This window comes from Thermobia domestica, chromosome 12, assembly GCF_964235325.1.
Source record: "Thermobia domestica chromosome 12, izTheDome1.hap1.1, whole genome shotgun sequence".
In the NCBI taxonomy this organism is placed as follows: Eukaryota; Metazoa; Arthropoda; class Insecta; order Zygentoma; family Lepismatidae; genus Thermobia; species Thermobia domestica.
The window spans coordinates 26,565,158-26,592,199 of record NC_137465.1 but is presented as its reverse complement, the minus strand read 5'-3'; the positions used below and the strand labels follow the sequence as shown (position 1 = coordinate 26,592,199).

Genomic DNA, 27,042 nt, shown 5'->3' with positions numbered 1-27,042 from the left:
ACAACGGCCATGCTTTTTTTAATATTCAATTAGAACTGGACAATCTACACAAAATTTGGAATAGATCATCGAAAACAGCTCGTTTCTAGCACTTGTGGTTTTCGAGATCTCACTGTTGAAAAGATTGTCCTCAAACATATAAACCTAACATTTTAATATATAGACTTGGTGAACGTGCACTCTCTATACAGCGCATCATTCACATATAAGCATGAATCTCCCTGTCATTCCTCACAACGGGTGATATCAATAAAAATAAGTAACTACTCCTGAGAAGTTCTGCTCGAGAATCGGAGTAACTATACCTGGAGTAATCTCCTCCCTCAATTTCGTATCAATAAAACAAGCCACTACTCAGGTCTAGTCTGCTCCAGATTTATGAACGTTTACTCGCGCTTCCTCTGCACGTAGCACTGAGTCGTATCAATAAAAGAAGTAGTTACTCATTTCTCCCATCTGTTGGGCGGTCATTTCGTTGTGGGTAACTTCTGGCGCAGTATCCTAAACGCCAAAGAAGGGACAAGTAGCAACGACAGTTTCAATTAAAGTGCATTTGTGGATATTATAAAAGTTCCAGAGGTACTTTCAAAGTCACAGTTACCAGAAAGTAAACGAAGAAAAGCCGAAGCTTTGAAGGCAATTACAGTGAAATGCAACGAAATATCAAATACATCTACAAATGAGACACAAATACAAAAGAGAATCTTTAATATCCGAGCGAGCATTAAAAAAAAAAAAAAAAAACTAATTTGGAAAAGAAAACGGGAAACAAAAAAGTAATACTGAAACCACGGGAACGAACCTCTTGGAACTGATGGATGTTGGTTGGAATCCAGCAATATCAAGATTAGCACGACAAATGCATATCACGTGTTGTCCAAGGTCTTGTCCAAGATTGTTTGGCTTTAAGAACGAAATCAGACACTTGGTCCCTTTGTTTCCTTTTTTAAATAGTCCAGCCAGTCACGTCGTAAAGCACGTCCATCTGATTGCGTTTTCCACACCTGTCCCCTTTCACCTTGGCATAAAAAAAAAGTATACATTCTCATGTATACACCCTTCCTATCAGCGTTGAGTTGAGTTGATTTTGAGTTTAATGTCCTTTTCAGTAGCGAGGCTATATGAGACGGGACCCACTGATTAACTTGGAATCCGAACCATATGAGCTCCCGCCGGGAATCGAACGCGGGTCTCTCATGCCAAAGGCATTTACGCTATCCGCTTAGCCACGAAGGAGCTCTTCCTATTAGCGTATTCGTCTCCAAAATACTAGGTTTCTTTATTGCCACGTGTTTATAGTCAAGTGCTCCGATAGCACCCGGAAATGTATATTGTTCTTGCCACTCTGCCTTTGCTGTTTGAATATTACACACACCTCCGGAAACAATCAATAATCGCATCCATTACACTTGTAGTAGTCATAGACACAGTACTTTGAGCCACAACAGAATTCCCTGACATTCAGACTTGGAATCCTGGACCATTCACGTAAAGCAAGAAAACCCGCATCTTTTAATCATTACGTAGTGCATCACCCCAAATTTCCGTTGATTCTCCTAAAAAAATGTTGTGCTAACTACTCTACATTTTCTTTCATGAACCTATGTTTTTTGTAATCTCCATTTGCAACATTTCTATGCAATTTATAAATTTTGCTACATAGCAAAACAATCATATACTCTGCCATATTTCGCATGGAGTCACCTATTTAGCTTGCTCCACAAATTTGGAGAAGTTACTAGCATCACAGAAGAGTCTTTGATTTTTATTGATATCAAACGCAGAGTAGTTACTCGGCTCGAGAATAGAGGTGTGGTTACTTCAAAAGGGCGGGGCTTCTTCGAGGTCAGCCGAGACGACTAGTGCTCAGTTCTCTTTTTATTGATACCAATGCGAGTAACTACTTCAAAATTGGGTGTAATGAGTAACTTCTCTGTTTTATTGATATCACCCAACATCTGTACATTTTCCCTTATAGACACAAGTGAAAGACATCTTGATAAAAATCGGCAAGGGATATCACAAAGTGGTGATTTTTTTCAATATCTCGCACCATTTGCAAGGGGGGCGCGGTGGCTCATTGGTAGAGCGTTCACCTCCGGTGCTTGGGTCCCCTGGTTCGATCCCAGCTCGTGCCGTGTGGACTTTCTGGTGGGCAAACACCGTGTGCGTGGGTTTTCTCTGGATTTTCCCGTTTCCTCACTAACTAACTAACTAACTAACTCTATGGCCTATGGAACCCGGAGGTTCAGTGCCGCGTTCACAAAAGCTCTCCACTAACTTCTATCCTTAGCTAATTGCATCCAGTTTCTACTTTGTATTCCTATCTCTGCGAGATCCATCTTAATATTATCCTCCCATCTGCGCCTAGGTCTTCCTAATGGTCGTTTTCCTATGGGTCTACCAGTCAGGACTTTGAAAGCGTTTCTACTTTCTTCCATTCTAGCTACATGACCTGCCCGTTTCCTCACACTTTCTTCATTCTACTATTTCACTCATCTCGCATCATCACCGTCTCATTTAGCCTAACCGGCATGACCATGGGACGAAAAACTTAAAAATTTCATTTCATTTCATTTTTTACCGTTTGCAAGATTGAGCCTATTTCCGGTTGGAGTTTCTAATTCATGTGTAATCAGTGTTTTCTTTCTTCTTGCATGGAGTAGTATATGTAACAAGCAAATGCATTACGTACACAATTAATTATAATGCCAGTGGTATATGGTGTTCATTGGGCAAAACACTCCAAACAATAAAGATTCATCTTAGCCTGGAAAAATGGTTATCCTTCGTTTTTCGTTTTTCATTATGATTTGGCCATGAAACAAAGGCCTGAGAGATATACAACCCCTTTATACAAATATGTTGTGTTGTAATGTCTAGCTCATAGGATATGATGCTTTATTTTTTAAAAAATCTCAACACTTACAGCGCACCCCTAAAAATAATAAAGAAATAACGGCCACGTTATATAGGCTATATTCAATTAGAACTGGGCAATCTACACAAAATTTGGAATTGACGGCACGTTTCTAACACTTGTGGTTTTCGAGATCTCGTTGTCGAAAGGACTGCGGACAAACATATAAACCTAGAATTTTAATATATAGATAATATTATTATTATTTCTTAGCGTCCATAAATTTCATTCTAATAAGTGTAATTTAAACCTTCCGATAGAATTTTGAATAGAAATATGAATAATTTACCTAAATATTGTTGTTAAACTAGAAGATTTGATACACAACATTAAGCTATTTTAGAATATATTGATACTGTTTAGAACTATAATTGATAATTACATACCATCATATAAGAACAATATTGCATGCCACGGTGAATGTTCAAATACATTTACTCAATAGCAAGAGTTATTCGAAGGGAAAGAAAAAAAAAGCGTAGTTGCGAATAGAAACACACATATTCGTTCACGCCTGCACATACTTAATGTAAAACAGTGATTCCCAACCTTTTTTACCTGGCGCCCCCTTTCGTGAATCCTGCATACTTCATGCCCCCCAACCTCTGCCTGCCGCTTATTGGTCTGATCCCTTCTGCAATTTCAGTTACAGCATTGAATTCTCAAATCTTCAATAATAATAATAATAATAATAATAATAATAATAATAATAATAATAATAATAATAATAATAATAATAATAATAATAATAATAATAATAATAATAATGAATGTATATTTATATACAGCAAAATTACTTTATTACTGCTGTTGCATGCATCAGTGAAAAATGGCCAACATGCTGTTCTTGGAAAAAATATTTATAAATAAATAAATAAATAGAGGAAGCAGTCTGTTACTCAAAGCCGAGCGGGGAAGTCTTGAAACAGACGAGACATTGGAAAACTTCAAGGAGAGATGAATCAAAGATATCAACTAAGTTTACAGGAAAATGAAATAACAAAACGCTTGATTCTAGAATGTGAAGCAAAGAGAAACTTAAAAATGACATGGATTTGGGAAGTAAATATGGAAGAAGAAATGAGAGAACTAAAACTAGTATGGGTCCTAGGTTTTAAAGTAAAATGAAAAGAGTTAAATGATAAAGAAACAGAGGAAACCAAAGAATTGTTGGAATTTTAGTGGAAGGCTAAAACTGAAAATAAAATTAAATACGGTATTTACTCGTGTAATTCATGTGCCTGATTAAAAAAAAATATATCTGTAGAAAATAAAATTTTAACTGGATTCAAGATCTCGAGAAAGAGTTTTCAGTCTCGATGATATGTTAGTACAATTCTTCTGAAGGATTCTTGGAATTAGTGAATGAAGTCCAAGAGTGGCTTAATCCCGAGAAAGATTGATACGAAATTACCACATATGGTCCATTTTCCCAGCGATCTTACATCAGTGTTCAACCTTGAGATATTTTCAATAAACCATTTAAAGATAACACAAGAAAGTTGTATATGAATGGATCGCTGATTGGGTATACAGTTTAACATTAATGCACAAACAAAATGCCTCTATTGAATAGGTGTGCTCCTGGGTAGTGAGCAAATGAAACATGGTGGATCAACGCATAATTATTACGAGCTTCTTGAAGACTGGAATTTCCAATTCGCTGGACGTCAATGAAGACGATACTTTGTGATAGTAGACTGACTAAAAAGGGGATGAATCAGTGGAGGATCTAAGGAAGGGAGCAATGATGGAAAATGGACCACTGTAAGTTTCAGTTATACAAATATCATGTTCTCATTGCATATTTTAGTTTCTTTATAAACCTACGTAAAGTCTTCCCCTGCATAAATCACGTATCTACTGTTAGATTTTTAAAACTAACTAACTAACTAACTCTATGGCCTATGGAACCCAGAGGTTCAGTGCCGCGTTCACAAAAGCTCTCCACTGACTTCTATCCTTAGCTAATTGCATCCAGTTTCTACTTTGTATTCCTATCTCTGCGAGATCCATCTTAATATTGTCCTCCCATCTGCGCCTAGGTCTTCCTAATGGTCGTTTTCCTATGGGTCTACCAGTCGAGACTTTGAAAGCGTTTCTACTTTCTTCCATTCTAGCTACATGACCTGCCCACCTAAGCCTCCTAGACTTGACGACCCTAACAATGTTGGGTAAACCGTATAAACTATGTAGTTCCTCGTTATGAAGTTTCCGCCATTCCCCATTCTCGTTCCTCTTGGGTCCGAATATTCTTCTCAGGATCCTATTCTCAAATACTTTCAGTCTATGTTCTTCCCTCAGAGTAAGCGACCATGTTTCACAACCATACAGAACAACAGGCATGATTATCGTTTTATATATTTTAAGCTTCAAATTCCTCGACAGAATTCGCGACGACAAGAGATTTTGAACCGAATAGTAACACGAATTTCCTGCTTTTAGTCGACATTTAATTTCTTCGTGAATATGATTTTCGTCTGTTAATATTGATCCTAAATATTTGAAAGTATCCACTTTATCAAAAGCATTATTTAATATTTTAACGCCTCCACAATTTGCCGTATTACGGTCCCGACGCACTTCCATGTATTTAGTTTTCTCTGCATTTACTTCTAAACCCATGTCCCTGCAAGCGTTTAATAAGATCTCTGCATTTATTTCTACTGTTCTCCTATCATCCCCTATTAAATTTACATCATCAGCATATGCCATAACCTGGTGAATGCCGTTCAACTCTAGGCCCTGGTTGCTATCTTTGATTTTCCTTATGGCGTATTCCAGCACAAAGTTAAATAATAATGGCGACAACGCGTCCCCTTGTTTCAGGCCAGTTTCGACGTGGAAGCTCGTGGACAAAAATTTTCCTACCCGGACTTTACTTTGAGATTTTTAAAAAGTGTTCAAAAAAGTCTGTGAATTACGTGAGTAAATACAACAAATCTCTTTAATACTTCAAGATAAATAACACTTCCGAACAGACATATAAACACACTGCTGAACAAGACTGCACTTATTTAATATAAAAACACATTTACACGTGACGTTTCGATCTTCTAGCCGAGATCCTCATCAGACGTACACTCGTACGTACACTCATACGTACATCAGACGTACACTCGTCTTATGAGGATCTTGGCTAGAAGATCGAAACGTCACGTGTAAATGTGTTTTTATATTAAATAAATGCAGTCTTGTTCAGCAGTGTGTTTATTTTTCTGATTTTATTTGCAAGACGTATGACTATAATTGTGTGTCACTTCCGAACAGAAAGAAAGAACATATTTTGAACCCTGATTCAGTGATAGAATGATTTAATTTTTAACTTACCATTTCTTGCCTCCTCGCCCTCTGGCGCTTGTGTGGCGAGAGCCAGTAATTCTTTTTCTAAGTCGACGTGGGCCTGGGAGATGTCCCATGATAAAAACCCTGAAAGTACAAAGATAAAAAGAAGAAAATTAGATTTTAGTGAAGGAAGTATCTAACACTTTTAGAAACAATTGTAAATGCTCGAGTTGATAAAACATACATTTATTTGAATTCCATTGAAACCACGTTACGCAAGAAGAATCTTGAATCTTGTAAATTGACGTGATACAATAATTTATTCTAACACTAGTAATGATTGAAACCAATATAATGAGAGATAACAAAAAGGCATTAAAAAAGTTAAGTTCATACAAAAGTTTTTTTTTTTTTTTTTTTTTTTTTTAAGTATACCGATGTGATACTTCTGTATTCTCCAAAACATTATTCTTCCCTGGGTCCAGCAGCGCTTTGGCATCCAGGAGTGTACACTCATGTCCAAAATGATTGCCAAAGCCCAAGGTTGCCAACTTTGATTTTGGTTATAGTGTACTCCAGAACAAAACTGAACGATGGAGACAATGCAGCTCCTTGTTTCAGATCATGCTTTACGTGAAAGCTCGTAAATAAATTTTCTCCAACTTGGACTTTACTTTGGGATTCATTTAAGCATATCTTAATTATTTTAACAGCTTTTTCGGTATATCAAACTATGTATTTAGTTTTCCCTTATATTATCTTCTTTCAGATTGACATCATTAACATAAGTCATAACCCTCTCCAGTACTGTTTATCTCCAGACCATGGTTGCTTTGAACATTTTACTAAGATCTAAAACTGTATACCAAAGAATAAAGGCGGTCATTTTAAATTTGATTGAATATGTTATTCCTAAAACTATGTGCAACTTTTACTAATTGTTACATTTCATTCTAGTTTGTACAAGTGTCTACAAGCAAAAACCTTCACGAAGGTAATTTTACCGTACCCTATAAAATAAAAGTGCAAACACTTGAAACTCGTAGACCAATGTCGTACATCAATATTAGTAGAAACATTTCATCCAATTTATATCTTCGGCGCAAGATATTCTAATAACTAACACCATGAAAGAAAGAAAGATAAGTAGTAAGTGCAAATGCAGCTTATTAACTGAAGGAAGTCCTTTCGTTCTCGCCTAGGACAGTTTAAATGCCAGTTAAGCGCCTAATTTAATACAGCGTCAGCGGATATGTATGGCTTCCTTTCTGTTGCATTAGCTTTTAGCTGAGTCTTAAATGTAACCAAGGAATACATCCATTTGACAAACAAGGATTATCTCGTAACACAAAGCAGCAAACTACACGTTAAAAAAAAAACAGAATTAAGAAGAACAATTTCAACATATTAAGTGAATGTCCTAAAACAAACTTTTGAACAATATCTTGTACTGTTATTTCTAAAGCAATCTATTCTCATGCAATAACTTTGTCAGCACGCATCGAAATTAATTTGACCAAGATAATTGTGATACACATCAGAGATGGAGTGGATTTTGGGTCAAATGGGTCAAGATTTATGAGTGGATCAGTGGGTCGCGGCTCAACAGGATGTGACCCACTACCTACTGACCCAGTCTACTTAGTGCATTGTAGACAGCATTTTCTGAATGCTGGTGAATTTTTCTTCGTTTTACTTTCGAAGACTCCATTTTATTTTATTTTTCATTTGTTTCTATGTACTTAAACGAGTATATCTAAGTGAAAAAAGAATTTCAGACAGTTTTGGATATTCATATTTTTAATTGTAATAGTAGCAATAGGACTTACTACTGGGCTTTCGAGACACAATCGAATTTTACATTTTTTTCCTCCATGTTGGTCTACTTTACATTAATTTGAGATTTTCAAATTTCATCCTATTTTCCACTATAAAGTATATGTAATTCAACAAGGAAATACTTATATACAATAATTAAATTAAAATGCATCTTAATATGACCCATGACAAATATCTTACCATTTCATATCGTAAAGGTCAAATCCACCGGTATTGTAACATAGCGGTGCTTGAGGGATAGACCAGAAATTCAAACTCCGATTAGTGATAATTTCACAGCCTTGTGTTATTACAAGTGTAAACTCTTTAGTCAGTGGAGAGGAGGGCCTAGATCATGGGTTTTGCTGGGTTATGGTGGGTGGTCGGTCAGTGACGGGTCACGGTGGGTGATGAATCAGTGGGTCATGTGTCAAGTTTTCATTGACCCATGCCATCTCTAATACATTGGTGGAGTTAGGTTTTCTTTGTGTTTGATATTATATTGATGTAATATACATATCTCCCGCCAAGTGAACTTTGTGGTGGACAAACACCGTGTGCGTGGGTTTTATCGGGGTTCTCCCGTTTTCTCCCACTCTTCATTGGACCATTTCATTCATTTCTCATAATCACCGTCTTCTTTAGCCTAACCGGCATAACCGTGGGACGTAAAACTCAAAGATTTCATTTCATTTCATTTTGTAATATACATACCAATGTTAGGAAGTGGAATCGTAGAATTAATGGAGCATCCTTAAGGTCAGAAAGTTCCTTGGTTAAGTATGTGAACAATTTAGACGTAAAAATTTGGAATTCACAGTATGAACGTTTCTGTTATGTGAGAAGTTACATTGTCTATCTGAATGCTACGAGAATTCTTAAGGTGCAATAGAAAAAAAAAAATAAAATCTTAATGCAAATAAAGTACAACGGAAAATGAACCTTTAAGGAGATTGGTTTACCGAAAGCCCATTGTATTGGATCACATCAATTTTGGACGGAATGTAAAGGATCAAAAGTTAGGTTGAGTTAGATTGGTTGAAAATTAAAACTTTGAGTTTTACGTCCCACGCTTATACCGGCTAGGCTAAAGGGGACGGTGATGATGAGAAATGAATGAAACGGTGGAATGAAGAAAGTGGGAGGAAACGGGAGAGCACCGAGAAAACCCACGCACACGGTATTTGTCCACAACAAAGTTCACTTGGCGAGACCGAGATTAGTTGAGTTTGAGTTCAGCGTTCCGTTCAGCAGCAAGGCTATATGTGATATAGACCTGTAGCTTAACGTGGGATCCGAACCACATGAACTCGCACTGACAATCGAGTGCGGGTCTATTGCGTTGAAAACGGTATATTAACAATATAGCCAGAACGGAGTCTATATTTATCAATCTCGTATTTCTGAAGAAAATTAGCCTTCTTTTGCATAAAATACCACATTGATTTTTATATTAATACTAGCTGAACCTGTGCTCTCTACACAGCTCATCATTCACATATGAGCATGAATCTCCTGGTCATTCCTCACAACATCTATACATGCTCCTTTACAGATAAAAGTCAAAGATGTCTTGATAAAAATCTCAAGGGACATTATAAAGGGGAGATTTTTTCCTTTTTTTTCAATATCTCGCACCGTTTTAAAGATTTGAGCCTACTTCCGGTTGGAGTTTCTAATTCAAGTATGTTCAGTGTTTTTTTTCTTCTTGCATGCAGTATGTGATAAGCAAATACATTACATACACAGTTAATTATAATGCCAGTGATATATGGTGTTTATTGGGCAAAACACTCCCAAACAATAAAGATTCATCTTAGACTGGGGAAATGGTTATGCTTCACTTTTCATTATCATTTGAATATGAAACAAACACCTGAGAGATATATAACCCATACATACAAATATGTGGTGTTGGAATGTATAACTCATAGGATATGATGCTTTACTTTTAAAATTTGAACACTTTCAATGTACTCCTAAACAAATATAATAAAGAAATAACGACCAGTTTTAAACATATAACATTCTACACAAAATTTGCAATCGATCAGTGAAAACGGCATCTTTCTACAGTCTATGGTTTCCGAGAACTCACTGTCGAAGGATTTGGCCACAAAGATATAAACTTTTCTTGACCGCAAACATATAAACCTAGCCTTTTAATATATAGATTGTTGCGTGTGGTACATGTTAATGATATTTCCAGTAATAATAATAATAATAATAATAATAATAATAATAATAATAATAATAATAATAATAATAATAATAATAATAGAGTCATTAATTGCTTGAAGTCAGTGGCGTAGGCGAGATAGTATGATTGCATGGTGGGAATCGGTCTAGACTGTGAGGGATAATCTTGAATGTTAATCTATGCACCCGGCAGGTGCACCGGATTTAAGCCCTACTTGTGGTTTGAAACCTACATTAGTAATAGATTCCGTGCTTTATATCCTTGGTATTCCATAACGACACGAAACATGAAAACTAAGATTAATTACCCTATACAAAATCCATAAAGGTTAATGTAGGCAATTTTTTAAAGGCCTTATCATGGCGAAACTACAATACCTCTAATTTTACAGTAATTACGTGATATCTTCAAATAGGTAAAAGATAATCGAAAAGTGGAACAAGAGTTCACGAGACAATATTATTTTACATGTGATACCGTTATCACGACTTACTTATCTGCTTTCGATTTCCAGCCAATTAGAAAATCGGCATTTATTTTCGCGTTTTTAAATGGCTGCTAACGGGAAGGTACTAGGTGACTCGTGATAACGGTACCTCATGCAAAATAATATTGTCTAGCGCGCTCGTGTTCTACATTTCGATTATCTTTTATCTATTCGAAGATATCACATAGTTACTGTGAAATTAGCGATATTTTAATTTCGTAGTGATTATCCCTCTTAATTGAAGCAGACACAAAACTGAATTTCTGGCAAAAGCATTACTTGTAACTGAATCTTTACGTTTGTTCGTCAAAAATAAGTAAACAAATAAAAACAATAAAAGGCAATTTATGTCCTTCATATTATTTTTTCTTCGAAAAATCTTTTTCCTTGTTAACGGGTGACTGACTTCTCAAAGCAAAAGGGAATAAAAAGTTTTGCTACTGTAAAAGAAATACACGAAAAGAAAAAATAAAACAAAAAAGGGAAAAGATGGCAGGCTGGAAACTTTGATGAGCTTTCTGGCTTATTGCACTTGAAAAGATCTCCAAAAGCTGTCCCAAAGCGTTTTTCCTTTGTTCGATCAGTTTTCTTTTTTAGTTGACTTGTGGCGTTTCAAACCATGTTTCTTCTCTTTCATTGGTGCAGTCAGACAGGAAGTGTCAGATTTAACCAATCAATGTCATGGACAATAACTGGAACTCTCTGTATTTCTTCATCCAACAATATTTATACAAGAAGTGCACGGCGGAAGATGCCATGACCTGTTACAAAGGGGATAGAAATATGAGATTGCGATGAAAGTAATTTGATTAAGGAAAGAGAGGAATTAACAGGATGATAGTTTCACTATTTTCTGGAGAGCAGCACTCTTAACCTAGAGCAGTGATGGCCTAACTTTTTCCAAAAGGAGCCAAAGCAAAAACAAGAAACTTTGGGCGAGCCAATATAATTTATGAACCCTTTTGGGATTTAAGGTATATATATATATATATAACCTGTGTATTGTTTTAAAACGCTCATTTATTACAGCTGATGTTTTTAATTGTTCAGTTGTATATGCATTGCGAAACAGATCACCTGTGTTTTAAGGAGCTCCTCAAGTTGGTGGGAGTCATGTCGTCATCTGTTTGGCCTTCAAGTGTATAACGCAAAAGGCTTATTTTGTTCTTTCGCAAATGCTGTCTAAAAGGTTTTAGGAAATCCAAGAACACCTATATATGTCGTCATGACCATCAGACAAAGTACACGTGTTATGGCTTCTTTCTTTCTCCTTCTCTCCCCTCCCCCTCTACAATTTCGTTATCATTGTTTACTAGGGATGCGCACGAGACAAGATTTGTGCCTGTCTCGTCTCGAAAATGTGCTGTAAAAGTGATGTCTCGACTCGAAAAATGTATATTTCTCTATTGGAAGAGCCGTGTTTCGACTCGAATTTTGTCAGGAAAATCCTGTCTGGACTCGTCTCGTGCGCATCCCTATTGTTTACTTTGAGATAAAAGACACTGGTCTTCAGTTTAAAATCCACCCTCTATATAAACACAAACTTATAGAAAGAAGAAGGCTCAACTGATTATGTTTAGAACATAGCATTTTCTGTTGGTGATAAAATGTAAAAGATGAAGAATAAATTTTTGTTTTATTTTAGTCACCACCACAAGGGCCTACCGCGTGAGAAATCTTTCAGTATTAACCCTGTCACGTTGAAGCGCAGTAGGCTTCTTTCCTGTTATTGCACATTGATAAATATTTCCCCCTTCCTTAGTATTCAAGATATCAGGTTGATATTTTGCACACGCATTAGTACACCGGTTAGTATTTTTCAAGTGATTTTCAGATCTGTATGTTAACACAGGACTAGTCCAGAGTGACCTAAACTTTTGAAAAAGGATTTTTTTTAAAAATCTCTAATCTCATCCAGTTCCCTTTTTCAGGTATATGATTGGACAAGCTTTGGAAGATTGTTTTATTGTGAAGAGAATGAGATACAAACCAAAATCCTTGGGTAAATAGTAATGATGCAGTAGCTGTTTGACTGAAAGTCCAAAATTTATCTTTAAAATCCCCAAATCCCAAAAGGGTTAAACAAGAATTATGCAAAGTTGGAGCGTTCTCTGTATTCTCAAAGGAGACATTTTTCTAATTCTCGTCCTGGTCATTTTTAGGGTTTGAAAATGAAGAAATGTCCGGGTAAAAGAAGATTATTCTTCTCATTCTTCAGATTAAGAATCATGTTGCATGCCGGATAGAATCTTTTAAGGCAGTAAAGTCATTTCAGATTTTGCCACAGGTTGGAGGTGATGCTCTACCGACATATTTCTATTACTACGTTAATATATAATCGCTTAAAAAGGATAGAGTTCTCAAACTCAGGGGGAGGCAACTGCCTCCCTGCCCTCCCCAATGGAAATGAAATCTTTGAGTTTTACGTCCCACGGGTCTGCCCGCAAGGCTATAGGAGACTGTGATGGTCAGAAATGCATGAAATGATGGAATAAGAAAGTGGGAGGAAGCGGGGGAATCCCGAGAAAACCCACGTACACGGTGTGTCCACCACAAAGTTCACTTGGCGAGGGCTCTCCCCAATTGACTCTCCGGTTTCAAGAGGCCGCATTTAATTCGTGGACCGTAGTTTGTCCATCACTGATCTAGAATATGATTATGAGTATTATGGAGCATTGCGTATGGGAATGAATTATAATAATATTTTTAACATCACTCCTAAAATTAAACTAAATTTCCTGAAAAGTCAGGCTCTCGGGGATCTGGATCTTCAGGACTCCTCTGCGTATTCCATGTCCACAAATATGTATTAAAAAAATACATCTCCTAACAGTGACGCAAGACTGCTTGTAAGCTTACACTATGAGCCTTAAAAAAATACGAAAGTTATTGTGAAACACACAAACGCATCTTCCATCCAATGGTAGAATCTCTCTTACGCTCACTCCAATTATTTTTAAATTAAAAATTACTTAACAGTGGTTATATTTCCTCCAACGAAATATACCCCTATCACTATCATCATTATAGGTATTCTGCCATTATTGGCAGCTCACTTGCTGCAACTGAGAAGCTTCCTTGCTCCATGGTCTTCGCTAACCTCTTCGTCTTCACATGCATTTTTTCTCTTTTGATATCGTCCATTAATTGTAGTCTCCTTCGCTCCCTGCATCTCTTTCTGCGACCATACCCTCTACACGTCCCTCATGATACAGTTCCTTTTTATCCAATGTCCCAACCAGTTTCTCTTCCTCCTCTTAATAATGTCTAAAGTTTTCTTTTCTCTCCCACCATTTATAACACCCTCTCATTCCTTTTCCGCTCGACCCAGCTAATTCTGTCCATTCTTCTCTACACCCACATTTCGAAAGCTTCCAGTCAGTTTTCATCAATTTTTCGTAGTGCCCATGTTTCTAACCCATGCAGTACTATACTCCACACAAAGCATTTTATGAGTCTCACTTTTTTATTCAAGGTCCCACAAAATAGTATTTTCTTCCTGCTAAGGCTTCTTTCGCCGTTCCTATTCTTGCTTTTATTTCACGTTCACATTTCATATCATCACTAAGAATACTGCCCAGGTATCGAAAACTAGTCATCTGTTATATTTCCCCCCTCCTACTTCTATATTTGACACCAACCCCTTCGTTCCAATCACCATTGCTTTTGTCTTTCTAACATTTATTTTCATCCCATATTCTTCACAGCCCATAAGTTTTCCAACATATTATCGATTTTCTCTTCAGATTCTAATACAAGCGTCATATCATCTGCAAACCGTATACACCTAATATAGCCAGTATCGAGTCTTATTTATTCCGTATAATTAGGCTCTGTTACCGTATTGCATCCCAAATACCAACGCACTTTAACATGTTCAAACTTGTTCAGTACTCATGTGCAATTGTCCATTTCAGGTCAATAACTACGGACATACAGCCAGCCTCGGATCAAAAGAGCTCTACAAATACACGGTATGCAAAGTGTCTAATAGTTAGTCATTTGGAGAGGCTCAATTATGTATTGTTCCTCTGTTGAAGAACAAATCATTGGTTTCCCCCTATAAACACAGCATGCATACTGTTGTGTATCAAGCAATTTGTGGCTGGAATTCCAATGCCACTAGTGAATCGCAGAAATCACGGAGCGAAGACTCAACGCACTAATAAGCAAAATAGACGTGGTTTAACTTTACTAAAAGATACGAGTTAACTAATTTCATTACTTCCGGTGTCAATAAAACTGCTGCTATATTTCCGGTTGCAAAGAAAATGACTACTAGACAGGTGCGCGTCCAGAAATTTTATGTCGGGAGGGGTCCAAACTTTGGGACAAGGAGTTCAATACCACTACCTTCTACAATTATATAGTAATGAACGGGTATTATTCTCCACCCAGAAAGACGATAGGTAATTTTAAAATACTTCCACCTATATTTTCAGAAAAAGAAATGATAGAACTAGATTTCTTTTATAAGAAAAAGAAATGAAATGAAATCTTTGAGTTTTACGTTCCACGGTTATGCCGGTTAGACTAAAGGAGACGGTGATAATGAGTAATGAATGAAAATGTTGGAATGAAGAAAGTGGGAGGAAACGGGAGAACCCCGAGGAAACCCACGCACACGGTGTTTGTCCACCACAAAGTTCACTTGGCGGGGGCTTATAAGAAAGAGAGTACAGACGAAGTGTAAGATCAAATTTTTCATGCTACATCAATCATTTCCCTGTTAAACAAGTAGAGTTTTATTAAGAACATGTACAAATGTATGTTGAGTACCGAAGTTTTTTGGGGGGAGGTCCAGGCTCGTATCCAGGGGGCCGGGCCCCCTAAATTTTTACTGGCCCCCTCTAAACTATAATATGGTGATTAACTATACTATTTTTTGATCGCCCCCCCTACATTTTCAGGCTGGCTACGGGCCTGGGGAGGTCCGGACCTGGTGGGTGTGCGCTGCTATTAGGCATACACTAAATAAGGCATACAACGGTATTTTGACATTTATGTGCATTCATACATGCTTTTTTAACTTATATAATGTTTGATCTATATTTATTCTCTATTCATATTTTCCATCGCCTATTGCATAAAAGATTCCAGAAATTGAACGCGGGTCACTCGCTCTGAAGGCATCATGGTAATTATATGGCCATTGAGAGACATTGTGTACTATTGCAGTGTTTGAAAGGAAAATTAGCTGTTTCACCAGCGCGTGAAAATATAGAAACCTATTCCCATTTCAGACTAATTTCTATGATTAAATACCACATAAAATAACAAAAGCAATGACATATTCAATAAACACATATACAAATCTACACATATGTATAGGTCTACTTGTTAAAAGGTGATAAAGACAGTAATAAATAAATTGGTCATAAAGCAATTGAAAAATCTGCAGAGCTTGTGTACAAAATCACACAAGCGACTCTCGGCATTAAGAACTACATGTCTTTCCTATGTATTTTGCAATGTTTTTTATCGTGTTTCTCTCCATGAATTTAATTGAAAAACAGTTCGTTTTATACGATCCATGAAACTGATCTTGATCTTTCCTCATTTGTGCAAGCACCAGATAAAAGAATTTTCTAATCACATATTTGCCAGCGTTGTGAAGCCAAAAACCGAAATCCATCTAAAGGAAAACTCGTTAATAATACTACCCAACGCATTTTACGAGTGCAGGACTGTTTATGTCGTTTTAAAGCCTTTGTTCACCATATAATGCTGATTCGTGATTATTATTTGTGCGTTGTTTTTGACGTATATGAGTCACATAAACAATTCTTCGTTTTTCGCGATACTTTTAACGAATTTCTCTTCCTCTTTTGCGCTCTAGCAATTTCTGTTTGAGTCCTGGTAGCTTGATATATCAATCAAACCAAGCGACCAGGAGGTCATTTTTCAGAGTTGTCAGGTATGTTTAAACGACCAGCGCACGCACCATTGCTTTATTGACATTTTCTCATGTTTCAGGTGTCATGTGACGCCGAACACCGACATGTGAATAACATATCTGTGAAGAATAGAAGATCCACGTGCGTACTACAGTAGATATAAGGTGGGCTATAGAATTATAGTTTTCTATCCTTGACATCCAATTGCTCTGTCCGGTGGCGTTGTAGCTAGCGCGCTAGCTTTTGATATACAATGTTCCGGGGATTCAATTACCAGTGGGAGATTTTTGGAATTCGATCCAAGTCATGGTGGTTCGCGTTAAATCTTAAACCGCAGGCAACACCTCATATGGCGTCGGTGCTGGAAAAGGATGCTAAACTCGAACCATAGCATCGATGCTGGAAAGGGATGCTAAACTCGAACCATAGCATCGATGCTAGAAAGGGATGCTAAACTCGAACCATAGCATCGATGCTGGAAAGGGATGCTAAACTCGAACCATAGCCTCAGTGCTGGAATTGGACTTTGTTGTATCTACAGCACAAGATCCCACGAGATTCTTTGGACATTCTTGTCCCGGGCATTTCCCCCCTCGTAATTTATCATTCATAAACTGAAACTTCAACTAGGTACATGTCTTAAATGTTAAAGTCAGATTTTGAGTACGGGCATAATTCAAAGAGCGATTAATGAAATTATGAGGAAACATGTTTTAAAATTCAAGGAGGATAAAGTTACTGCATCGTTACGCTATTTATTGTATTTATTTATTTTAGCAACACAACAGGCATATGCCCAATTAGAGTGTTGAAATATTATAGTTGATTTTACAACAGTGTTTTTAGTACTTTACAGAACATGTTTTTGACTTAATTTGTTATAGAAAGAACATAATCTCCAGATTGGTGACTTCAGCATTCTGTTGGTCCTAGCCTTTTTGCAATAAAAGAGATCTGAATTATGAAGAAACATGAAAGTATAATGATGATATAAAGTTTGAACAATCGAATTAATTTTGAACTTTTTTTTTTTTTTTTTTGAGTAATACCAGATGTTACGCCTTTGTTCTAATGAGTAAATATTGAAATTGTCTACCAGTGTGTAATGATTTTCAAGTGAGGTATAAATTCCAATTATTTTGTATTTATATATCAAATACTTTAGAGATTTTCATTGAATTCTTTCAATTTGTTGGCGATATTTTTGTTGTGAGGGTTTCCCAATCACGGCAGCATATTCCAACTTGGTGCGTACATATGAAAAAATATATTTTGAAGAGTGTTTCAATATTTCTGAAGTTCTTACCACTTCTAATTACGAGTCCTAATAATTTAAACGCATCATGAGTAACATTTTCGATGTGTTTAATGAACTTTAATTTAGAGTCAAATGTAACAACTAGATCTTTAACTGTATTAGGTCTACTTATAGAAATGTTACTAAGCTTATAATCATATTGAAGGGTACTTTTGTTTCTGCTGAATGATAATACATTACATTTGCGTATATTTACTCCAAGTTTATTAATTGAACAGCAATTCGCAATACTCTCTAGAAGTCTGTTGTAAATCAAGACAATCATGGACAGATTTTATTTTGACGTAGAGATCGTCAGCGAACAATAATTTTTCACTGTTTGGTATATGATTTGGAAGATCGTTGATAAATAATAGAAATAGTAAAGGGCCTAGGTTAGAGTCTTGTAGAACTCCTGATAGCGCAAAATACTAGTCTGATTTAAATTCTTTATACACAACTGTGTGCTTACGTTCACTCAATATGATAAAAAATGGCGAGGACTGAAGAAAAATTATAATGATTTAATTTGCTTAACACTATTTTATGACTTACTCTGTCGAAAGCCTTCTCAAAATCAATATATATTACGTCAACTTGGCATCCTTCATCTAACGAGGGGCCGCGGTGGCTCAGTGGTAGAGCGTTCACCTCTGGTGCTTGGGGTCCCGGGTTCGATCCCAGCCCCCGCCAAGTGAACTTTGTGGTGGACAAACACCGTGTGCGTGGGTTTTCTCGGGGTTCTCCCGTTTCCTCCCACTTTCTTAATTCCACCATTTCATTCATTACTCATCATCACCGTCTCCTTTAGCCTAACCGGCATAACCGTGGGACATAAAACTCAAAGATTTCATTTCATTTTCCTTCATCTAACGAGTTGGCTATAAAATCAGTGACTATTGCTAGATTAGTTGTTGATTTGCGAGTAACAAAGTTATGTTGATAGATTGAAATTGCTGGTTTAACATGACCAATAATCATGTCTGTTCAAATATTTTCGCAAAGGAACATAAAATTGATATGGGTCTAAAATTAATAATTTTACATTTATTATTAGATTTAGGTATTCGGCAAACCAACGAGGATTTTCATTTATCAGGGAAGATGCAAGTTTTAATGAAAAGGTTGAAAGCAATCCATAAGGAATATTTAAATACATCAATACAGTTATTCCGAAGTTTTCTACATGATATACATTGACGATTTATTTCGTGTTTTTGTGTCCTTATCTTTGTTGAACGTAATATCTCCTCCCTTCTCTAAATCTGATTTTAGGCAACAATCATGAATGACCTTCAGGTTCTGATATGGTAGTTAGGCAACCACAAACACTGGGTTGTATAACTTGACATGACAGGCAAACAAGATAATATCAGTGTGAAAAATGGTCAAAACAAGTCAGTAGCCAATCCGGATCGAATCTACGACTCACACGTACTGTAGATTGTAAAGGCATTTAATTGTAGAACTACGTATTAGGTGTGGTTTCAGAAGCTAACGTTTAAGCGAAGTAGCCGAACTTTCTTTTTAAACTGTTTTGTTCATATTCACTATGAACGAAGGTCACGCAAAATTTGATTGAGATTAGTCGAACCGTTTAGGAGAAGAAGACGAAAAACGAAAATACACATTTCAGGGAAGAATGTGATTCTGTCCGCTTCGATTTCATGAAATAAATACATGTGCACACAGTATGCACATTCCAACATCTTATGACCATTTCTCCAAGGTATTTTAATTGAAATGTCTGCAAATAGCGATTGCCTCTATCCATTCGATATCCTAACTTTCTATGCTACTTCTGGCCTCTCTGCTGTCTTCAACTCCTACAATTTCTGGTGGGTCACGAAGAAACCACCTGTTAAACATTTTAGTCCAAGAGGTTATGAAACACTGACTTACTTAACTGCATAAATCGTTGCATATCCTTAGGCGTCACTTAGCTCCATTGAGATCTATGGGAGAAGTTGTTTTTCCGTTATTATTCCTCCATAGTTTCATTATTTATATCCCTTGACATCAATAGTTTTGACAATCATGGAAAATTTGGTCCAGATCTGTCTGTCAGTTTAAGTGAAGAAGTCTTAGAAACGTGTTGCATTTTTCGGGGATAAGACTTCTGTCACTTACCCCGATTCCAGAAAAGGAAAAAGGAAAGATTGTAATTGAATAAGAAAATCGTAACAAGAATTTCCGGAATGATAAAAAAAAATGGATCAAAGGATTGCGATTCTGGCTAATAATTAGTTTTTGGATCAGGGGCCACATAATTTTGGAATGGCCCCTAAATCGAGTTTTTGTATTTTCTACGAAATAAGCACATCATACTGAGTTAAGTGATAATTTGGATTTGGTTACACTATATGTAGTTCTCCAGATATAAGACCTACAAGAAAATTTTTGATTGAAATATGTTGGATGTTTGGATCCAAAAAGTACAAAAAGTTTTTGCGTATTTTCAAAAAAAAAAAAAAAAAAAAAAAAAAACGGCTACTGTCCTGTTACAAACTCCTTATATTATTTGAATTAGTATTTTAAAAGATATATATATATATATATATATATATATATATATATATATATATATATATATATATATATATATATATATATATATATATATATATATATATATATATATATATATATATATATATATATATATATATATATATAAACAAACAAGTAACATATCACAGTTGTTCTGCTAGCATGAGGAAATAAGACTAATATACACTATAATTTAAAAAGAAAAAAAGAGAGAGTCTGATAAGCGGACTGAAGGAGTTTGATATCTTTATTGACAATTTTGACGTTATCTGGACGATCTCATAATAATATGGAAACAATAAAGTTGGTTTATGTTACAGCTGTATTTACTCAATTTATCGACCATAGTTGAAATTAAGATGCCGTTGTAGAGGCAAAGTGTAGGGTGATACGTTTAGGAAGAGTGTTTAAAACTCCTACTCATAGAAAATATTTTCAATACAAGCTTATTTATATTCAAAATTTCTCATTAAACAAAATCTCGAATTCTCGAATGACGAGTGACATGCACATTGCGAGATCAATTCTCATTGGAAGAATAGTTTGAAATACACGTCAAACTATTAATTTACTGTCGTACAGATAAAGTCATGCAGTTGAAACTGAGCGTGTAACTGAGATTGAAGAAAAATTCACAATCAACAGGCCCAGATATTGTATACAGTAGGACGTCGATAATCCGAACGTCAAAAATCCGAACACTGTCTCAAGAAGCTTTTCACATTTTGTCTTAGCGCTAGCGATAAACAAGCAATAGAGTTGTCCGTCAGCGTTGTGTGAAGTCAGTGTTTTTACAAAAGTTCATTCTTATGTACTTGTTTGTCATACATATTTTTATTTTTAATTTTCCCTTAGACCTATACAAGTTACGTTTTAAGTATGAATTACAAGAGCAGTGTAATTTAGTGTACGAGCAGGTTCTTTAGAAACATTAAATATAAGTAGCCGTACACACGGTATTGTAGTTACTGTATGTACTGTATAACCACTGTATCGATAAAAGAGCATATACCGTACAGTGTATTTAAGCCTAAATGACATTTTCATGGTCTTTTTCGAAAATCCGAACAATTTGAAAACCCGAACTACCTCTGGTCCCAATTAGTTCGGATTTTTGACTTCCTACTGTATTTATAAATACTAAACCTACATATACGGTCTTTCATTTCTACCATTCCAGACGTGACATTTAAGATTTTGTCAGGAGGAGGAAGGGAGGCAGGATCATCCACTGATGTAACAGTTTCATGTTCTTTTTTGTTGCTGTTGTTAGTGTATTAGTATACAATCTATTAAAAAACATGTGTTTCTCAAACTCAGGGGTGGCAATTGGCTCCCCCTGTCCTCTCAAAATGACGCCCCTGCATTATCCGCTTATGGAATAGCATTCTTTATTATGGAACAGAAGAGACAACTCAAAACCAAGCTTTGTGAACCAGCAAAACGTAGTCGCTAACACTCTCGTCTTTGGTGCGAGTGGTCCCGGGTTCGATTCCCGATGGGGAGACTCGGTCGAAAAAGTGTAAAAGCTTTTCCAGACCAGCAATTCTGAGTGAGGTTTTCCACATTCACACCAAGCAAATGCTGGGATGGTACCTAACATATATGTCCCAGGCCGCTTCCTTCCTTCCTCAATCCTTTCTTCCTTCCATTTCTTCGGATAATGTTATCACCGAGGAACGTCATTCCTCATACGTGGCATGCTAACATGGTCATAGATGCCGAAAGACTAGAAATCTAATTCCTAATCAAAACTAAATTTCAAAACAAACTTCTTTCATGTTCGTGTTTATTACTTCTGTCTTTATTATGCTGCCTATTTTCGTTACTGTTTCTGTAATTGAGGAGTTTGATGCGATAAGGGCGTAAGTCTCAAACATGCAGCTGGAGAAAAACGAAGAAAAATTTAAGTAGTGTGTTTTTTTTTTTCTTACATGCTTGTTTAGCCTCCTGGTAACTGAAATGTTACCAGGAGGTTAAATAAGCATGGCAAAAGCCACAAATGCGTTTGATGAAAAAAAAAGGCGTAAACTCGCTTACGCCCTTAATTACATCAAACTCCTTAAGTGATAGTTCTTGTTGGGTAGATGTATCAGGTATACACACATATATCAACATGCATCAGTGACAAGTATTTTTTTAAAGGTAGCAACACTCTTATTATAATGTTAGGGACGTTCTGTGAAATTTCTCGGAGGTTCAATGAGTTCTTTATAAATGGTAGCAGAGTTATAACTTGAACTTACGGTGAGGTGTTTTCAGCTAAACTGTAAAATATAGTTGTCAGACAGGTGCGCACTCACGAATGTTTGTTGGGAAGGTTCCAAAGTTTAGATGGCGGGGGAAGGGGGGGGGGCAGATCTAATACTACAAGACACTACTTCTATGTGGTATTGAAGCGCTGATATTCTAAACCCATGGGGCACGGTGGATCAGTGGTAAAGTACTTACCTCTCTGGTGGGTGGGGTCCCTGGTTTGATCTCTGGCCAGGTAAGTTTGTGGTGGACAACATCGTCTCCGTAGGTTTTCTCGGGGTACTCCCGTTTCCTTCCACATTCTCATTCCACTAATTCTTCCATAATCATTCAATTGCCTTAATCATCCATCTCCATTAGCCTAAAGGAACGTTAAACTAAAAGATTTCATATTCTACGTACACCTCAAAAAGTCAATAACTAATTGGTTACTATCACATATATTCTCAAAAAAAGAAAGAAAACGAAAAGAAAAGAAAAAAACGATAGAACTTGATTTATTTTATAAACGTAACCAAGAAAGTTATGTCGCTTTTTCACATACTACCTTCGAATGTCGATATGTCACTTAAGACGTACTTGGAAGATCAAAAATAGTCCCCATTAGCATCGATGACCTTCCGCCAACGTTCTCGAAGGCCATAGATTCCATTGCGGTAGAACTTGGTTGGCCGTGAAGCGAAGAATGTATCAAGTGTATTTTGCACCTCTACTAGGGATTTGAACTGGCGTCCTCTAAGGTATTGTCCAAGGAATGGAACACGTGATAAGTGGATGGTGCAATCTCTGAGGAGTATGGCGGATGCAATAGTGTTTCCTAGATCCAAGGTGTAGAATGGTGTTCCAGGTCATCCTAGCCACGAGGAGCTTAGCGTTGTACTGTAACAGGAGGATACTTTTGCGATTCAGAAGTGCTAGCTCCAGAGTTTTGAGTTTTTCTTGAACACGGCTCAACTGCTGACAATATACAATTGCATTGATGCTCTGACCAGCTGGTAGCAGTTCCCGATGCATGATGCCGCGAGCAGTCTACCAAATACAAAGGAGAACCTTCTTCTGGTGCAGTGCTGGCTTCGGCTGATTTGGAACCGGTTCATGGGATGCTAACAAATGATGACGACGCCCTGGAGCTTTCGTACAGGACCCACTTCTCATCACATATCAACACTCTGTCCAGAAATGGCTCCTTCCTCAGATGAAACAGCAAAGAGACAAGTGTCTGCTCGCGTTGCCTTCTGGGCCGGAGTCAAATTATGCGGGACCCATCGACCCAACTTGTAGCGCTTCCCAAATTGATGGAGGTCCTCCGGAATGGTTTCTCCACTCACACTGAATTGTAGTCCCATTTCCTCACATATCTGGCCACTGTTCGGCTCTATTGCTGCCTAAAGATCTTTATTTTGTACATGTGTTGATCTTCAGGCACATGGTGCGTCTTCGAGTGTTTCGTCACCGTCCTCAAACTTTTTAAACCACGCTGCACTGTCCGTGTAGTCACGACATACTCACCAAAGGGCTGGCATATCTTTCGCCCCGCTGCAGAGGCGTTTGACCCGAGTTTGAACTCGTACAGCATACACGCCCATATGACGCTCTGTGCAGGTCCCATGTTCACTCTGCCCTTACGCAAGTTCATGGTGTAACTGAACTGCAACAACCAGGCAATATATTGGATATACCCACACCAACAACTGACCTTCGCCTTATCTCCATTCACATTCAACTGACGGTGTGAGGGCCAATTGAACACAGACCTCTCCAAAAAGCGTCAGAGCTTTTTTGGTTACCTTTATTTAAGAAAGGAAAGAGTAAACATGAAATGTGAAATCAAATCTTTAGGCTTCATAAATTATTTCTCTGCTAAATAAGTATAATTTTATTTTAAAAAAGTGTATAAATTTATGTCTACTTAGGAAGTTTTTTTTGTGGGTTCGGACCCGTGGACCCCCGTGTGGGAGTGCTCGCGTCCCTTTTAACCGAGGTCGTATAAGTTGTAGTGCTCGCCTGATATCTGTATGAATGTGTGCAGAGGGAATTATAATCAATAGAGCAGGTCTATTTCTAGTGTGTTAAACCTTGTCCATCTGATATTGCGTTCAACCGGTTTGTTTGGAGCTACTATATATTGAATACAGTGAATGATTTATATATATATATATATATATATATATATATATATATATATATATATATATATATATATATATATATATATATATATATATATATATATATATATATCCATTCTAGTATTCAGCTGTGATTAAGATCATGTCTTCAAGTTGTACACCTCGTGTTACATCCTTACAAGGAATACGTATGTATATCATAGTTAGAAGATAATTAACAACAGATACATTCTGCTGCTCAACTGTGTGACCTTATACTACATCTTTTTTCTACTACTACTACTACTAAAGCGTTACAGAAAACTTGACAGCCTTAAGTTTACTAGCGCAGGAAAGTCAAAAAGACATTAAATAAAATTAAATAAATATAATAAAGTGTGACTGCTGTGAGTATATGGTTCGGATTCTACCATAAACTGTAAATCGAATCTTAGTGAAGATTACCAGGAAAAACGATTAACTGTAACACTTTTACAGTATGAATAACTAGATGAAGCCACATGCATGCGTAAATGAATGATTCGTAGTCTGCTTGTCCAAAGCCATGGTTTCTGATTTTCATAACTCCAATACACTTGCTTTATTATTATTATTATTATTATTATTATTATTATTATTATTATTATTATTATTATTATTATTATTATTATTATTATTATTATTTCAGCTTATCACTCTCCTCACGATACAAGGTCAACAGCGAAAGTTCCGGAAATCTAATTTGGAATCACAAACGTCCAAGGCTAATAATTAGTTGACTATGCACTACATTTGAAAAATATTGTTAAAATAAAGTTGCGTACAACAAATAGTTATAATGAAACATTAACTAATATATTTCGTGTGGTAGAAGAATATTCTTCAGTTATAAGATTCCACTACTTATAGACTAGATTTTAACGAACTTTATATTAGAAACAGACCATTCTAATAATTTGAAATATCCTTGAACTATATGTAACCCATTAGTCTATTGTGTTCAATGGGTTGCATACCTGCACGGTGAAAATGGTAATGCTTTGTAATATTCGAGATGATGTAACGTTTATGAAATATTGCGTAATTCTTGGCTAACTTTTATCGGCAGTGCATACTATCAAAACCATAGTTTGAAAAAATGTTATTAGATTTTGACCTTTTAAGCCGTGGTTTATAACTTTTATTTTTATCTGACGTCATTATTACGCCCCACCCTTTGATCGTTTGGCGAGGTCAATGACAAGGCAGTTGAGATTCACCACCATTAATCTCTCAGAACAGAGAGAGAGAGAGAGAAATCGATGCCAGGGGTGACTCCTGTCCCCCGGGGCCCAATTTGTAACCGTCAAAATGTCAGCAGCCATTCTCGGAAGGTAGCAAGAGCAGGAACTGTCTGCAACTGAGCCCATTCTGCTGTCGCGCTCTCTTTGCTTTCAAAGTAATGATGCTAATTTATCTGTCTACTGATTTCTTTTCTCTCCGCATGAGTAGATGCATTGTCGTCAACCTGATGGAAAACAGGAAGATTTTTGCTGCAAGAAAGAACAGACAGATGTTTCAGCGATTGGAATTTGTGGTTAAGGCGGAGTTTGAGGGTTTATTTTCTAGCACTGAAAACAAAAGATATGCTACTGCACTTGCCGGTGCTTTCAAGCGCGGGAAGTGGTTACTCTGAAAAATCGAATTCAGCTGACTGTCGACAGTAAGTATATGAGTGACAAATTTGTGTTTTTTTAAGTTTCTTTTTAATAATTGTAAATCGAAAACGAAAATATAAGATAACAGAGAATAGGTTATAGCGTAATAGAAACCAGGAACTTCCAAGAAATACAATGCTAAAATTTGATATGTTTTTTTCCGACGTTAACAAATATAAATACATATGTCGCAATTAGTATGACGTACTTAAAGAGGCAAACACAGAATTGGTAATAATAAATGTATTAATACAATTTACAAATCTCTTTACTAATAGTTTACTAGATGACTATAATGTTTAGAATCTCAGCATAATATCTTCATCAGAGATGGTGTGAGTCAATGAGAACTTGACACATGTTCCACTGCCCCCCCCCTCCCCGTGACCCACGACAAACTGATCTACCACCCACCATGGCCCAGGACCCACCATGACTTACTATCAACCGTGACCCACTCGTGACATATTGTAATCAATTTTTCGCAAAAATTCGAAATCCACTTCTCCCTTAGGATACGTATTATA

At 36.6% G+C, this 27,042-nt stretch overlaps 1 protein-coding gene across 1 annotated transcript in view; it reads right to left on the bottom strand.

Moving 5' to 3' along the window:
• Positions 1-27,042, bottom strand: part of LOC145666373 (uncharacterized) — a 390,322-nt gene that overhangs the window by 34,734 nt on the left and 328,546 nt on the right. Inside the window, exon 2 of the mRNA XM_081733545.1 lies at positions 6,251-6,349. Coding sequence (XP_081589671.1) covers positions 6,251-6,349 — 99 coding nt within the window. The remainder of the gene's footprint in view (positions 1-6,250; positions 6,350-27,042) is intronic.